The 16552-nt window shown below is 48.1% G+C and overlaps 1 protein-coding gene across 1 annotated transcript; it reads right to left on the reverse strand.

Moving 5' to 3' along the window:
• Positions 1-255: 255 nt before the first annotated feature.
• Positions 256-16456, reverse strand: RARS1 (arginyl-tRNA synthetase 1). The gene is made up of 15 exons (XM_057376023.1): positions 16391-16456; positions 11615-11749; positions 10930-11118; positions 7622-7733; positions 6520-6620; positions 5968-6089; positions 5534-5654; positions 5099-5228; positions 4671-4775; positions 3621-3799; positions 3172-3281; positions 2440-2545; positions 1573-1745; positions 742-989; positions 256-402 (listed from the first exon to the last, which is right to left on the reverse strand). Exons 1-15 carry the CDS (start codon positions 16433-16435, stop codon positions 293-295), a joined length of 1986 nt encoding a protein of 661 aa, XP_057232006.1. The 5' UTR covers positions 16436-16456; the 3' UTR covers positions 256-292.
• Between the last annotated feature and the right edge of the window lie 96 nt (positions 16457-16552).

Consider the following 16552-nt stretch of genomic DNA (forward strand, 5'->3'; position numbering starts at 1 on the left):
GCATGGATCACAGTATGGTTGGCTCTGGCAGTGTTGGGGGCTGTACTGTGGCTGGAGGGTTTCCTGGAGGTACCCTTGGGTGTTCTCAGTTGATGACCTTTGGTTCCCACACCGAGAATTCCTCTGAGCTGTGCTCACAGCCACTCCTCTGCCTCTCTACCCGCACTGCTGAAGCCACACTCCTTTTCTCTCCTCCCTCCCCCTCTACTTTTCTTTCCCTTACCACAATCCCCCAACAGACACAGACAACTCCAGTTGTTTAGTCCCTTTATTGTCATTCCACAGGGAACCGCTACATCCTCTGCACAGGCTTAATCCCCAGGATGTCGAATCCTTTGGCCATGACGGTGGCAGTGGCTTCGCACAGCAGCAGCCTCCACATGTTCACCTTCACGATCTGGCCTGGAAAGCACAGACACAGGAGCTGGAGCAGCCGCTCAGAACAACAGTACCCTCCCCAGGGGAAGCCCCAGTGCCCACAGCCTGGCCCTGGCACACAGAGCCCTYCCTGCTGTCCCCAAGCAAGCCAGGCACATTGACCAGCCCTCATGTTTCCAGGTGCCTGGCTGCTCCCAATTCTGCTCAGCCTTCCTGCTCAGTAACAGCACGAGCTGTGCCAGGTTGTGTCAGTCCTCCCACATGGATACAGTGGTGTGACAGCAACATTTCCAACACACCTGAAGAGTGCCTGCACCACAGGATGTGACACAGGCACACACAGCACCCCAGGGCCACACTCACCAGTCTGCCTGTCCTTCTCAACGCAGTAGCAGCTGTCGTAGAACTCRGTGAAGGTTGTGGCCAGCTCATACAGGTAGTCACAGAGCGTGTGCAATAACAAATCCTCCAGGATCTTCTGCAGGATCTCAGGAAACCTCAGGATGCACTTGCCCAGTTTCCACTCCTTCTCATGGTCAAGGACAAGCACCTCCTCCCTGGCTGCCTTCCGCAGCATCTGCTCATCAATATTGGCCAGGCGAGCAATAGCCCTGCAATGTCCMAAACAGAGTCTGCTTGTGTGGTGCCACTGCTCAGCCTGCCCAGGGCAGCCTGGTCACCTGCTTGGCCTGGCTCAGGGGTGATGTCCTCCCTTGGCCAGTCCTGGGTGACCAAAGAGGACAATGAGCCTTTGGGGTAATCCAGGAAGGGCACTGCAGAGGAACAGGGACACATGGGCTCTGGGCACCTGCATCAGCAAGGACAACTGATGCTGCAAATCAGACTCAGGGTGCCAGAAAAACTGGGGGGTATGGCAATACCTGAGCTGTGCAGCTGCTGGAACACAGATGCACCCTCTTTCAACCACCTAAATCCTCTGATTACCAGAAACTCCCACAGTTCTCTCGCTGGGCTGTGTGTCACACTGAGGAGCCTTTTCAGGTGGCAGAGGACACACCATGTGCAATGACAAATAAAATCTTGTTTGTGGTGCCTACYAGTGTAGCTGGCTTCTCTTACCACCCACCCCCAACAGCACTGATGTGACTGTGACCCCTCTGCCCACATGTCACTTTATGACATAAATGCAGAGAGCACCAGCACTGACAGCACAGCTCCCTCCAGCTCACACACCTGATCCGTGTGAAGGCGTAGAGCAAATAGGCGGCTGTGTTCCCTCGGTCATCCAGCATCTTGTCAAAGGAGAACACGTAATCGTTCAGTCTGTTGTGGGACAGGTCTGCGTATTTAATGCATCCGAAAGCCACCGATGTCTGGGCAGCTTTCAGCTCTTCTGGCGTCAGGACCTGGTGCAATTTGCAAACAGGCAACAGTCAAGAGGAAGAAGGAAGCACACACACAGCCCTGGGAAAGCCCAGGCTGCTGAGGGGATTTATCCAGCTGGTGCTCAGTTCACACACTCCTCTCTGCTTTAGCACACCAAACAACCTCACACACCCCTCGTTCCTCCTGCAGCCCACTGGCACTGCAGCCCTGCTCAGGTTAGGGCTGACTCCCTCTTCTGACAGCCCACAGGACCTCTGTGCCCCACACTGTACCTGCCAGGTGTGATGGGCTGTGTGTTCCTGCTTACAGTGTGTATACATAACTGATGTCTGGTCCTCCTACCCTTATGGAGCATTTTGGACAGTCCAAACACCCACAAACCCCTCTCTGCTGAACAGCACCCTGGCAGCAGGGAAAAGCACTTTGTGGCTRACTCCTAAGAGCCCTTGAGAGATTTTCAAAGTGTATTTTCCTCCTGTGTTTCCTAATGCTGCTGTTTAAAAAGGGACTTTTCACTTTCACCCTGCACTGCCTCACACTGTGCTTGGACAGAGTTTGGTCATTCTGTTACATTCCATGTCCTGCTCTGTCCAGTTCTCTCCAGGCCATCAAGAGACAAGACAGACACAAATCTCATAAAGCCATGCAGAGACCRTAAGTCTGTGAACACATCTGGGAAGTTCTCAGGAAAAACAAGCAATGTGTCMCAACTACCTTGTCCCGTTCCTTGTCTTTCAGCTTGTCCATGGCTCGTTTCAGCCCTTCCTCCAGCAGGTCTATGAGACGCACCGTGTCCCCTGAACGAGTTTTGAACTTCTTCCTGAAAACAYACAGCCAAAATGACAACCTGGAGAAGAGGCAAACCACTTCCACCCTCTGCCTAATGCCCAGGAAACTTAGGAAAAAAAGCATGTGACAAATCCTTTGGTATTAAGAAATTGCCATCACACAGACAGCTACAAAACTGAGAGAACACCCACAGGGTGGTCAGCAGGAATGGCCAGGAAGGATTCAATAGTCAGAACTGTCCAGTTCCAGACACTAGGTAGGATAATACCAGTGCCAGACTTTTCCTAACTTTTGTTTCACCTACCATGAAGAGGTAATGGTAATTAAAAAGGTGGCCTTTACCACTGCCACATCCCAGTACCCACACGARCTTCCACCAGCCAATCCCAGTGCCCCATCCCAAATGCCAGACAGGAGGAGCCAGGCCCGAGAGGGACTGTGACCACTGCACCAGTGACTGCGTGGATCAAGGACAATGACACAGAACAAAATGACCAATTACAGGTAACAGGATGCAGTGCTTTGTGTTTTTTTTTGTTTTTTTTTTTTTGGTGTGCCACATACATACTTGTCAACAAATGAGAGCAAGTCTCCTGCATTCACACAAACTTTCTCTCCAAGGCACATACAGAGGTAAAACCACACACAAATACTTACTTGTCTTCTCCCAGCACCACTCCGAAGGCAGCATGGGCCACTCTGGTGACTTTGGGGTCATACCAGCCAATCATCTGTCCAGCTGCAAAGATTGTTTGGAAATGCACGGACTGCAAGGAATAAACACCAACAACTGGTTCTCAACCCACTCTTCCAGGTGCAGTTTCTTCACAGCTTTATCGTATTCACAATGATGCTCTCACAGTAAGACTTCAAATGTTTTTATCTTCACGGACAAATTCTGTTTCAGAAAGTTCAACCTTTCCAAGAGTTTTCCAGCTTTGCAGAAGCAGCACCTGGCAAATTCCCATCACTGCTCAGCTAAGGAGTAAATGTACCAATCACACTAAAGACCCTGTCGTGTTCTACCTGTATTACTGTTATTCCATCATTTAACACACTTAGTGATGGCCTACACCAACAGTTAGAGCAGAGCCTGGTGAACTCACCTGGCCACTATCCACAACGTAGATGAGGATATCACCCTTCTCTTCAAACAGCCTGTGCTTCAGAGCAGCCAAGTCTGATGTGTCATACGTGTAACCTCCRTCTGATTTCATGATTGTCAGCGGGACGGGGAAACCCGGGACAAACACAATCTTCCTGCCATCATCAACCTGGACAAATCCTAGAAAAGCAGTGAACAACATTCTGTGTTGGATCACAAGGGAGGTTTCTGGCCCAGCAAGACTTCCTTTCTCTGCTGTTACCAGGAAGAAGAGGCCATACACTCATATGATCAAAATATGAAAAAAACCTACTTGAGAACTCCCCTGTCAACCAATCAAGCCACATTCTGTACAGCACTTCCAGAACTGTGCACAAGGAAGCAGATCTGAACAAATGTGGCCTTACCAGAAGAGAACTTATTCCAAAACTCYCACCACTGATTTCCAGATCTGCCCATATAGCCACAAACCCATCACAAAATATGGCTTAATGCAACAGAAACTCTGTGGAGATACAATGAGGACTTTGCATGGAGTCTCTCTGAGGTAAGGCAGTCAGCACACTTCAGATGGTGAGACTCAAGAACTCCCAAATCTGGACAGGAGCACATAAAACCAGAGACGTTTTATGCTGCATTTGGCTTCTTGCCAAATGTAAGATAAAGTCAACATGATCCAAAAAAATCCACTGTTTTYAGAGAGATTTCTCAGACAAAGTTCCCACACAGTCACAACACTAAGACTGGGAAGTCKGTCCTGTATTGCTCCTGGAGTGTTTACTCAGGATACCATAAATTCCAGTAGTGCCTTGTGCTACTGCCTACAAGTATCACAGACAAACTGCTTTTGATGTCAGCAAGAAAGATTCAGGCTTTCTGGAATAAGGAAAAGGCACAAAAGATCCACTGAGGAAATGTGGTTGAGAAAAAGGCAAAGGTGAGGAACATGCAACTTGAAAAACATCAGCCCTAAGCCTTGCTAAGTAAGATTGAGGTTACCAGGCTCATCCTCTCAGATGCAGAACTTCTGACCTGAAAACAAAAGCCTCACCTTTATCTTCAAATTCTTTCACAATGTCTTTCATCATCTCATGGTAGAAGGATTCCCCTCTCTCTATGATTGTGACATCCAAACAGTTGTAGATTTTCTGAAACTCTTGAGGGAAACAGAACAAAATATTCATATTAAAGGTACACAGTAGGAACCAGTGGCATATGTTYACCAGTGGGCAGAGCAAGACCCAAAAGGCATTATCCATCTCTTGGTCAAGCCATCAGACCAGGACTCAGAAGATAAAAGATTTATCTGAAAGTCTCCACAGAYAGCTCCGTACTTTGGTTGTACTGGCTTTTTGGTTTCAGCTTCCCTTAGCAGTGTGGCAGTTATTTTAAAGAGAAACAGAAGGGAGTGCCCAGACATAAAGTGAGGAAAGCCACACTGTTTTACAGCTGAGACATGGTTCCAGATGGCAAAGTCACCTCTGCGTGACACGTCACAGATGAGATTCCAGGCTTTAATGAAGTCGGGGTTTCTGCTCTGCAGCAGCACCACACATTGGTAGGCTCGCTTCTTRAACTCCTCCTCTGTGTCAAACCTCCGCTTGGATTCCTACCAGGAAACACAAGGAAAAGCTCTGCTTTCTCCCCTGAAACAGCTWCAGCTCCACCAGGCTCTCCAAGCATGTTCATCTCAAGACAGAAAGGCTGTGTGCCCACAAAGCCCTTTAATTATGCCCCATACAGAAAATCCAACACCAGATACCACAATTCCTCACCCCGTGCCTGGTTATTGCAATAATCTACTAACAGTGATTCGATTCTTTCATTTCTCCAAAGCTGTGCTGCAWTTTGTAAAGCACCTCAATCTGCTTTTCAGATGCTGACATAAACATCACACATATCTGCTACACATACCTTGTAAAATGCTTGGAGATCCCCAATGGGAGGAGAAACAGTTAAGTAATCCGGAAATTTGTCCTGGAGGTGAGCAATGAGCATTCCAAACTGTGTGCCCCAATCTCCTAAATGGTTTAACCTTGAAGCAATTCAAGAGGAAAATAATAATAGTCTCTTAAACACATGCTATAAGATACACACATTTTAAACATATACATTCTAAAAGAAACAAWGCCAGAAACAGAGAGCAGCCAAGCTCCCCCAGTTTCACTGCACTGAAGCTTTGCCCAGCTTGATTCCCAACCCTGCTACGCTTGCTCAGCTTAGTACCCACTGCACATGAAGGGTTATTTGCTATGTGCTTATAAAGACCAATACAGACCAAAAAACAATGACAGGGACTGCACAAACTTATCTCAGTGAGCCCACCACACGCACAGCTYGAGTCTCACCTCAGAACATCATAACCTGCGAACTCGAAGAGCCGGCACATGCTCTCCCCGATGATGGTAGAGCGCAGGTGGCCAACGTGCATCTCCTTGGCAATGTTGGGGGAGGAAAAGTCCACCACCACCTTGGAYACAGCAACCAAGGAACACAGGAATAAAAGACTATTACCACACCTTGTGTGTTTGATCTGGGTTTTGCTGGGGGGAGCACAGGGGAATGGAAATCACCTCCGCTGACCCTCAGTGGGGGATATCAGAGCAGGCTTCAGCCTGGGCTTTGCTGCAGCCCAGCCGAGGGACAGAGATCACTCCCAGACTGGGCTGGGCACAACACCCACCCCAGGGAGCCCTGTCCCTCATCCACCAGGGACCACACCAAGTACATGTCACCAACCCCACGGCCCCCAGTTCCTATGCTCTGATCCCACATTCTCTGCTCTAACAACCTGCTGACATGGGCACTTGCTCAGCACATCACTTCAGGGGGAATTTCAATGATACCTGCAATCCAGAACATTTGCCCATAGCAGGAAGTCTGTGTGCTTACTGCTCTACCTTTTTCCTTTTGGCAATAGGKGGTGGTTGAACTCCATTGATCAATAAACTGCTCAGCTGCTTCGACACAAAATCCTTTCTCAAGTGGACATTGATAAAACCTTGGCAGGAAAAAAACAGCARTGAGTGCTGGGGCTGCAAAAGAGCTTCAAACCACTTTTTGTTTCTTTCCCCCCCCCCCTGGATTTCTGTTTTCATGCATCAAGCACAAGAGCACATGAAGTCAGCTTGACAAAACATTTTTCAGTGACAGGATAACAAAGCTGTCACTAGAAGACAATTTCTGTTCCCATGTTAGAATAGTCTGTTCCTGTTACTGCAGGAACCAGATGCTGCAAGCTAMTTCACTGACATAACTCCTTTTGGTACACTGTCACTCAATGGTGAATTTATAGAAACAACTTTTTACAAGAAAATAAATAATTTGGTTTCCTGAATGCAAAACCAAATTCTACTTTATCTTTTTAAAAAGAGTAATATCCTAAAACATACAGTTTCATCTTGGATAGTTCATGCTCATTTTTGTACACTGTCTTACTTCTCCTTCTTCACACAGGCAATGAATAAGCTTCTGCTTAAGCCCTGAAGGGCTGTGCCATGGGATTTTTGTGTTTATGCTGAAGACCTAGGGAAGGGAATATAAGCCCTTGTATTTTTCCCTGGGTCACAGGGACAAAAGAGATGCAGCAATTAATAACCTGAATGCTGCTCCAGCCTCTCAGTTCTGAGAGGACAAGGTCTCCTCACCATACAAACAAGAAGGGTTTTTGCTGTGATTTCATGACTGTGGCTTAAACCCATGTGGCCTACCTATCACCAAYACTCAAAGAGGAAAATCTGGTCTTTAAAGATCATGAAAAAATTGCTAATTAAAAGGCTCAGGATCATACTTGCTAATTCTAATACAGAAGCAGATTTTTTGCTGCTGCACGGGCCTGAAAGTCACACCAAGCTCACACGAAAGAAGCAGCTAATTCACCCTGTAACTGCAGTTTTACATCACAAAACTCAAATAGTAGAACTCAAATCAGCTTCCCTCTCAGCACAAAACTGTCCTTTTYGCTTTAAGATATACAAAGTGTGCAAAATGAAACTATCTTACCAGGACCAGCAATTTCAACCTTCTCAATGCATTCGTTGGCAGGAATATTTTTTACTATTTTGTCTGCGATTTCTCGTGGGATAACCTTCTGTTCCCTGGTTTTGAGCAGTATCTGGAACACAACAAGAAGATCAAGTAAAATTCAATCCTCCAAAACATTGCAGAGAGCAAAACAGAGGGCACAGATACTGAGGCACTGAAAGATCCTCATGGTCCTTTAGCTTCATAATAGACACACACAAAAAATCCCATCWCTAGCAAATTTTACAGATTAATCAATTCTCCACAGCATAAGCCTGATTAGATCYAACATGTTCACCTCCTTCTGCTCAGAGCAGTCCCTATGGCAGGAAAAAATCTCCCAGGCTATTTTTCAAAACCTGTTATGTGGTTTGGCAAATTTGTATTTTCCTAAACTGGTAAAAGGGACAAACCCTTTAAAAATCAACATAGCTGGCACAGTCCTTGACTGCTTCACAATCCTGTTGATCAGTCTCAAGGGTGTCCTCAGCTCTGCCAACATTCACATTTGAAGTTCTGAACTGTGCCTCCAGCAGATGCTGAGTGTGCTTTCAGAGCAGGTCTGCTTATTTATGATTAAATACAACCAAAGCAAACTGCCTTCAGTCCTGTCTTAGTGTTGAGCTTGATAAACAAATAACTGAATAGATTAATAAGTGAATAAATAAATAAAATCCAACAAGGCAAGCAAACAAAGATAATCCTAGCACTGTCCAATTTTTTTCAAAGAGCATCAGAAAAAGTACTGTTCAAGTAGCTCTCCTTTCCCCTGGAGACATGAGTGGCCCACTGTGAGGAACCCAAATACAGGACACAAGTTTACATACAGTGATAGCATCAGAGTGGTTTGTGTTGGAACAGTCCTTTGAAGATCCCCTAGTTCAACTATACAACTTCCCTGTCCATTCCCAAAGCATCTTCTAACACAGCTTTTTGCAAATCTTACAAGAACACCCTTTAGGAGGATTCTGTGAGCTAGCCCAACCCACCCCTTGCAAAACACTACATTCACATTGTATAAAATTACCACAAGTATTTGTTTCTGAGCACATGATTTTCCAGTATTACTGTGATGTGCTTGAAATCAATCCCACTGAGGCCACATAGATCATGCACCTCTTTGTCAGCTCAGAATTTACACTCACTACTGYTTGTATTTGCTAACTTGCAGTCTGCTGTGAAATGTATTTCTACTAAAGTTTTCAGCTTCCTGTTTAACCTGTCACACACAGAATCCTTACAAGACGGTAAAGGCTTAAAAAGGGCAAGAAAAGCAAACCTCAGTAGCCTTTAATGCTTCWTGAAGTGTAAACGACAGGAAAAATAAATGCAAAACCAGATTATGGGCATGTTATACCAGATTACAGGTGTGTTATCTCAACCGTTCCAGAAACAGTTACCACACTCCTATTACTGAGGAGCAAGCGGAGCTCCTGGCTGCAACCCCAGGCATTAATATGCTAATGAGCTCRGAGGAAAACAATAGGCATTTGTGAGGGTCCTTTCCACATCAGCRCGTCGCAGGGAGAGGCTGCTGCCTGGCACGTACCAGTGCTGCCCCAGGCAGGGCACTTCCCGCCGGGCTGGCAGTCCCGGTGACCCCGGTGTCAGGGGTGTTCCAGCTCTACCCTGGAAGGCGTGCAGCACAGCCAAGCCCCTAGGACAGGCTGACACAAAGCACCCAAGCTGCTGCTCTCAGAGCCCCTGGCTCCCGGAGCGCTGCCCAGGCACCAAACCGCAGAGCCCAGCAACGGGAATCCTCATTCACCACCACAGCGACAACCTGCAACTGGAAACCCTGCCTGCAAGGGGACCGTTCAGACAGAGCTATGCAACCACAGAAGCACTGGGAAGCCTGGACTGCCCGAGAATCCCAACCGCGATTTAATTGGGGTAACGCGGCGGTCAGAGGAGCGGCAGCGCCCTGAATCCCGTGTCAGTGCACTCACCCAGGGCGGCACACTGTCACACTATGCTAATGAGACCGAGGGAAGACACGGGATSCGGAGGGCTGTTTCCGCCTGGCACTGCAGCCCAGAGCCTGCTGCCTGGCACGTATCATACCCGTGCTGCCCCGAGGCACGCTCAGCACCGGGCCAGCCCGGGGCAGCACAGTGCCGTGCACGGCAGTGCACACTCAGGGTCAAAACTGCCAGTCTAATGGGTTAACCAAGGTGAACTGACAACAGAACATGTAAAAAAAGGAGTTGTTTCTGTTGAGATTGCCAAACAAAAGATCTGTAATTATGAAGTGTCTATTTMGTCACCCAAAGGCATCAATGCATTSAAAGTTTGGGCACTTCAGCACCTCAGCTGGAGCATACTGCCTTCTCTCTCCCACACCTCCTGGTTTTACTCCAGCACAGTCCCAGCCCACTGAGCAGTCTGAGCAGCTGCTSAAGTGTCTCCATTTGGGGCCTCTTYGGTCAAACTCCCTGTACCCAGGGAATTAACAAGAGAAGTTAAACAAAGGACTGAGCCAGAGGAGTATGAAGGGTAGTGCCCGAGCAGCAATCCATACCTGGCTGGGCTCTGAGAAGGTGCTTCCCGAGCACACCCAGACCTGACAATGCCCTGTTCCTTCTGGCTGGAGCTCAGGGAGGGCAGTTTGGGATGCAAGACACAGGGATCYAAACCCAACAGGGCACACAGGGTAGCACCTGGGCCCCTTTGCTCTGCCCTGTGTGTTTGTGAGCAGAAGGAAACCACAGCACCCACAGCAACGTGAGGTGTGAGCCAATGGGGGAACSTGGAGATGCCCGTTTGTCACCTGCCTGTGAGAAGCAGGTAAATGTACACAAACATACACTTTCCTGATGCTAGAGAAGAGCAGTTAAGAGACATGCAGGTGTTTCTGAACATTTTGCAATTCTCCATAATCATGATTTATTGTTTTGCTGTTTTCAGTTCCAAACATACAACTCACTAATTGGTAGTTAATTGCACATCATTAGTAAATCGATGCAGCACTTAAATCCTGATTTGATTTAGATCCCAYGAACCGAGCAGTTTTTCTGTGTCACACACATTAACTCTCTCATACCAGGCATCTGAACAGAGGTTTAAAGGCCAGCTCCGTAAAGGCCAATGCTTCCCTAAAATGCCACTTGATACTCACTATTCCTTTAGATACTCATTTAATTCTCACCCCAGGCACCTGCAGCAAACCCAGAACAAGTCCAGTATTTCAAGTCTCACAGTATTGCAACGCTCACTGTGCTATGAGTGAGCTCCCAACAGAAAACGTGCCCATTTTTTGCTTCTTTGTTGAGATTGTTTACATTTACCTGTGATATGCCCATGGCACTGTTACACTGGTAGTCTCCAAATTTGGGCTGCTGACTTGGTGTCACCACCAGAGGAGGGTTTTCTAAGTCTGGGTAGGCAGCCTGAATGGCAGCTCCAAAGATCTCCTGGAGACAACTGTTGATATTAATCATGCTTTTGGTTGATTTACTTCTTTCCTCTTGAAGGCTCTGAAAAAGAAAACCACCAGAATCCAGAAGGCTAAATTCACAACATCTGAGGAGCTGTTACATCCCACTTTTCTCCTTGGCTGCCTGGCAAACCACAGCTGACAGATTTGGCTGACACCTCCAGGCACAGGAGCAATATATACAACATTAAAATCACATGATTCTCCTAGTGAAACACCCAGCACACACATTCCCCTGACTGCATAACTTCTCACACCTGTGCTGGTGAGCCTGGGACAGACCTCAGCTGGGCCACCTTACAAGACTGATCAGGATATGACCATGTGGGTTTACTGACCTACTGATATTTTCCATAAAACAGGTTCCTGTTTAAGGAACCAAGAAATATCTGACGTGCCACCAATTAAGGTGTCAGAATGCAGACTGAGCACACTGTCACACATGAGTAGCTGTAACAAACTCACATGATTTATTTAGCTTGTCTTAATGAGAACAAAAAAACACATGGTAGAGCAATAATTCTTTATTCACTTACCTTCTTAAGGAAGTTTAATCGATACTTGAGTTTTGTGTTTTCGTCTCTCAATCCTTCCAAGCTYGGGGAGACTCCCAAGCACCCAAAGTTCTTCAGACGCTCAATTTCTGCAGTTAACAACTTGATCTCGTTTTCCTGAAAAGCAAATTCAATTGTCACACAGTAATTCCTGGAGAGGGGACAGGAGGTGAGGAGCTGCAAGATGTCAGACACTGTGCTACTTTGCCTTGGAAAGGTAACAGCAATGACATGTAAGTTGAATAATTCCAAACAATTAATATTTAAAGGTTGTTTCTACTTGTGTGAAAAAGAGGGATCCTGAAACATTCTTAAAAAAAGGCAGTGAGAAAATAATCTCACTAATATCAAGAACAGAAGAGCAAGAGACAATAGGTCATGCTATTAAAATATATKCCCTAAATAAGCACTTTCTCCAGCTTTTTTAATCTAACAAAGGATATCAAATGATTTGACTCAAAATYCCCTAAAGCCTCCTTCAGCTTGTTTCACCATCTCACAGGCCACAGTTTCTCTTCCAGAGGAGGGAACCACGATCACTCATACAACCCCAGCCAAATCAAACCCCACCTAGAGACAGGAATGGCAGTTCAGTGTGCTGCTTCACCGGGGCATTTCTGCAGGGTGCACGCATTGCCACCTGGCCACACCACCTTTCCTGCCCTGCCCCCAGCAAAGCTTCTCCCTTCAACCTGACATAAGGCATTCAGGAGCACTTGAGAATGTCAGGAGGACCTCTGTGTTCCAAATAAACCTCCCTGTGTCCCTCCAGACTTCACAGCCCCGACTCAGGCAAATGCCTCTGCAGCAAAATGGTTGAAAACTGCTGCAAGGAGCAGAAACTCTCCTCACCCCACACCCTAAAGAAACCAAACAGCTGAARTTTCATCTCTGTTGTCCATCTCCGTAACATGCTTTGTGCCCTGAGCCACAAATCACACAGAATCCTGGAGGTTACTGAAGRTTTCAGGGCTTGGTGCTGCTATGGAGGGAGGCAGTGGGCACTGCTCACCCTGGCTTGCCATCCCCTCAGCTCCCTCACTCAGGCTCTCCCCTGCCAGCACTTCCACAGCAGGACGCAGCTCAGGCTATTATTGCAGGCCACCAAACCTTACCAAAAGACCTCATTTACTTTGGTGCTCTTGAAACAGTCAGACCATTTAATGAGGAAAACAACCGGGGCCATTGAATCTTCTGGTCTTGTATGTCCACCACCTGAACACCTGGTAGCATTTCACATAATTGACAGACCCATTTGARAAAACTTGTGTTCTTTAAGTTAAAAACCAGCACAAGAGTGTTTTCACAGCTGTGCCACTGTTCATTTCAGTGATCATTATTGCTACAAACATCAGAGCAGTGACATCCATAACTCATCTACCCCAAGCCTAGAATGTTCTTTAAAGGTAAGTGGAAAGATATCTTCTACCCCTCACATCACATAATCTGTAAATTATGTGTCCACACAGGATTATCTTCTCTCTAGTGAGGTTACAAGCTCCAGGACAAAAAGGAGGGCCTCTAAAACCCCAAGAATTCTGCAGAGGGCAAACATTGTCCAGAACAGAAAATCACATTCTGCTTTAGGAACTAAAATCACTGATGTCCAAGAYAGCAAGCAGCTCACAAGTACTCCTCCTGCACTAAAGAAGTCCCCCAAAGCTATAACCACCAGGATATGCCRGTATCACTGGCAAACTTTTCAGAAAAGAAATTTAGATTTTCTTACATAATCACAAACACCGCTGGCCACCCGGGGGAAGACTCACAGGGGGTGAGATGACCACTATCCTACTGGAGCTTCTTTCCATACTGTTACACTACAAGTGAGGACAAGGGAAGAGGTTTATCCWTGCTCCTGGTCAGAACCCAGAACCAGAGTGCTCAGGAATCACCAACCCCTGGGGCAGACAGCTGGCCCAAACAGCTTTTCCCACCCAAATACAGGGTGACAATTAGCATTGTAATCACTTGGATCTGGCCAGGAAGTAAAACACTCTAAACAAATGCCACAGCTCAGCAAGTCTTATGTGCTTTTTTCCCATACTGCACCAAACCAGTAAATTCAGAGCACTGACAGCTAAAGGCATTCAGGATGRCCTCACTTCAGATGTGACCAAGCCCAGCCTGTCACCTCACACTGCCACACTTGTCTACCATGTTTAGTGCTCTTCAGAAAGTTTCAGCAGCAGTCAAGTGTGAACTGAGAGCAAAAGGTTTCACCATGGTGGCCCAGCTGCCTATCTCAATGCTGCTGCTGCCATTTCAGTCTCCCCTTCTGCACTCATCRACAGCTTATACAGTGGAGGAAATGAGGTTTTCATTCAATACAACAGGCAGAAAAGCCTGAACTCAGCAATGCTTACACTGGGTCCCAGAATTGATGGGCTAGATCAGCCATCCAGCTGAGTACAGRCTTCAGCTCCAAACTGGCAATGGGGGCACCCCTGTTCAGGGAACATCCCTCACCACTCTGCTSTCTCTGGTAACCAGTGAYAGGACACAGGGAAATGAAATGAAACTGCATCAGGGAAGTTCGGACTGGTTGAGAAAGRTTCTTCACTGGGACAGTGCTGGTGCACTGAGACTCCCCTGGAAGTGGYTGTAGCACCAAACCTGTCAGTTCAAGGAGCAGATGGAATATGCTCAACAATACGGTTTAGTTTTAGGCAGTCTAGTGAGAAGTGGGGAGGTGGACTTGATGATCCTCATRGGYCCCTTCYAACCTGAAGAATGCTATGATTCCTGTGACCCCAACACCCCAGACCATGCTGCTGAGCTCACCTGAAAAAAAAAGGTCTTTAGATGTTTACACTATAAATGCCCCTTCTCACAGCACCCTTTGATAAAGCTAATTCTCTAGCAAATGATCTGTGAATGGCACACATTATTGAAGGGGTATTATAAATTCTTCATTCTTTCTGAAAAATAAACTACTCCACAAAACTACAGATAAGCCTTGTAACTCCTCTCTCATGGTACCACCCAAGTGAGGAATGGAGACAATGGCAAGATACCTCTGATCTAAAAGATGTGACTGAGAAAAGGAAGGACAAAGCTGCTGTTCAGGTCATGAATGTCATCCCTGTTTCATTCCACCTGCACTGTCTATCACAACTTGTCAGTAAAGGGTCATACCTGATGACCACCTCATGAGAAGCTGCGGGATTTACATGAGGCCATGCTGACATCTCCAAGGGCTCTTTGGTCAGCTGAGTACTAGAAATCTTCCCCTCACCTGTGAATACAAAAATACTACAGCTTTTGCAATAGGACCAAAATCCTAGCACATATCCTTAGCACACAGGACTATCTTCCAAGAACCCTACTGAATTAACATGAAACTTGCATGGATTTCTGTCTCTGGGCTTCAATATGACAGAGCTTCCCTCGATCACGTTTTAAATATAATAAAGGAGACAAAATGGCCTCAGAGAGCATGGCAAAGGGAGCAGAACACCTCTCTCCCTTTCTCTCCTTACCTCCTGCTCAGTTTTATCTCTRCTACTCTGCCAAGCCCTGCTGAGCCGGCTAAGCACACACTACTTGCTCTTTGCTGGGTTATTTTCCTGCATGCTGGCTCCCCAMAGGCTCCAGGGCATGCTGCAGCTGGAAGCAGAGAGCATGTGGCTGGAGGGACAGGCAGATTGAGGCTCAGTAATTCTGCAGCCTCCTGGAGTTAGAGCTGAACACTGTCCCTCCTGCTCTGCTTCCAGTGCTCAGGGTTTGCTTATGGACTGAAGAGCAAACAGCAGTGACAGCAAAGGGAGGGCCCCCTTGCCAGAACACCTGAGAAGTCCTTCCTCTCCTATCAGCAACAAAGAAGAAAATCAAAGGCAAGAAGGAGTTGCAAAGATTCAACAGCCACATTTATTATCTCAGTGCCCGTCGTATGTTTAAGTTGTGAGCAGAAGACACAACGAAAAGTTGCTCAAGAGCACACAAAGATGACAGGTAAAAATGCAAAAGCCAAATGTCCAGAATCTCTCAGCTGGATGCGCCTGGGGCAGTGCATGAGAAGTGAACCTGGAGGAGTCAAAGCTTTCCTGAAGCTGCCTCTGCACTTACTGCCAATACTGGCCATTGTCTAGGACAGAGCTGGCAGTCTGATTTATTTTTTATTATTATCATCACTATAAAGGGAGAGGGTGTCACCATCTCTTCCCAAACCGAAGCACCTTATGGCTGCAATAAAGCTGTTCGAGGAGGCCAGGGTGCCACCAGCACAGCTGCCCTCCAGCAGCTCCTCGGGAAGCGCATCCCCGGCTGCTCTGGGCTCCCGGGGCCCCGGACCGGCGCTCTCTGCCCGGCCAGAGAAAGCCAGAGCCCCAGGGGCAGTGACCCCACGCCGTGAGGGGCCGCCTCCCGCTGACTTTTCCGGGAAGCTTTTGTCGAACGCGGTCGCGATCCCGCCCTGACGCCCAGGGTGTGACACAAGGAAGCGCTGCAGCTCTGCCCTTATCCCCGGAGAGACGCGAGCAGCCCAGGAAGCGCTTCAGCCCTGCCCGCTCTCCGCCTTCCCCTCACGGACAGACAAAGGGCCCGCTCCTCCTGTACCGGGGGAGCGCTCCCGGGGCTCGCCCGCCACCTGTGCCCCGCGGCACCCCGGGGCTGTCCCGCTCCGGATTGTCCCGGTCCCTGCCATGCCCGGCTGTCCCGTTCCGTGCCCGGCTGTCCCGCCCCGAGCTGTCCCGGTCCCTGCCATGCCCGGCTGCCCCGCTCCGTGCCCGCTGTCCCGCTGTCCCGCCCGGCCCGCACCTGCCGCGCCAGCCTCGCCGCGGACTGCGCCACGCGCGCCTCCATCCTCGGGCGGCCGGAAGCGGGACTGGCGGCGCGGGAAGCGGAAGGCGGCCGGAGCGGCGCGGGCGCGGCGACAGCGCCCCCGGGCGGAGGGGAGGACCCCGGCGGGACGGGAGCGCT

This window comes from Malurus melanocephalus, unplaced genomic scaffold, assembly GCF_030028575.1.
Source record: "Malurus melanocephalus ecotype Western Australia unplaced genomic scaffold, MMel_1.1 scaffold_268, whole genome shotgun sequence".
Classification (NCBI taxonomy): Eukaryota; Metazoa; Chordata; class Aves; order Passeriformes; family Maluridae; genus Malurus; species Malurus melanocephalus.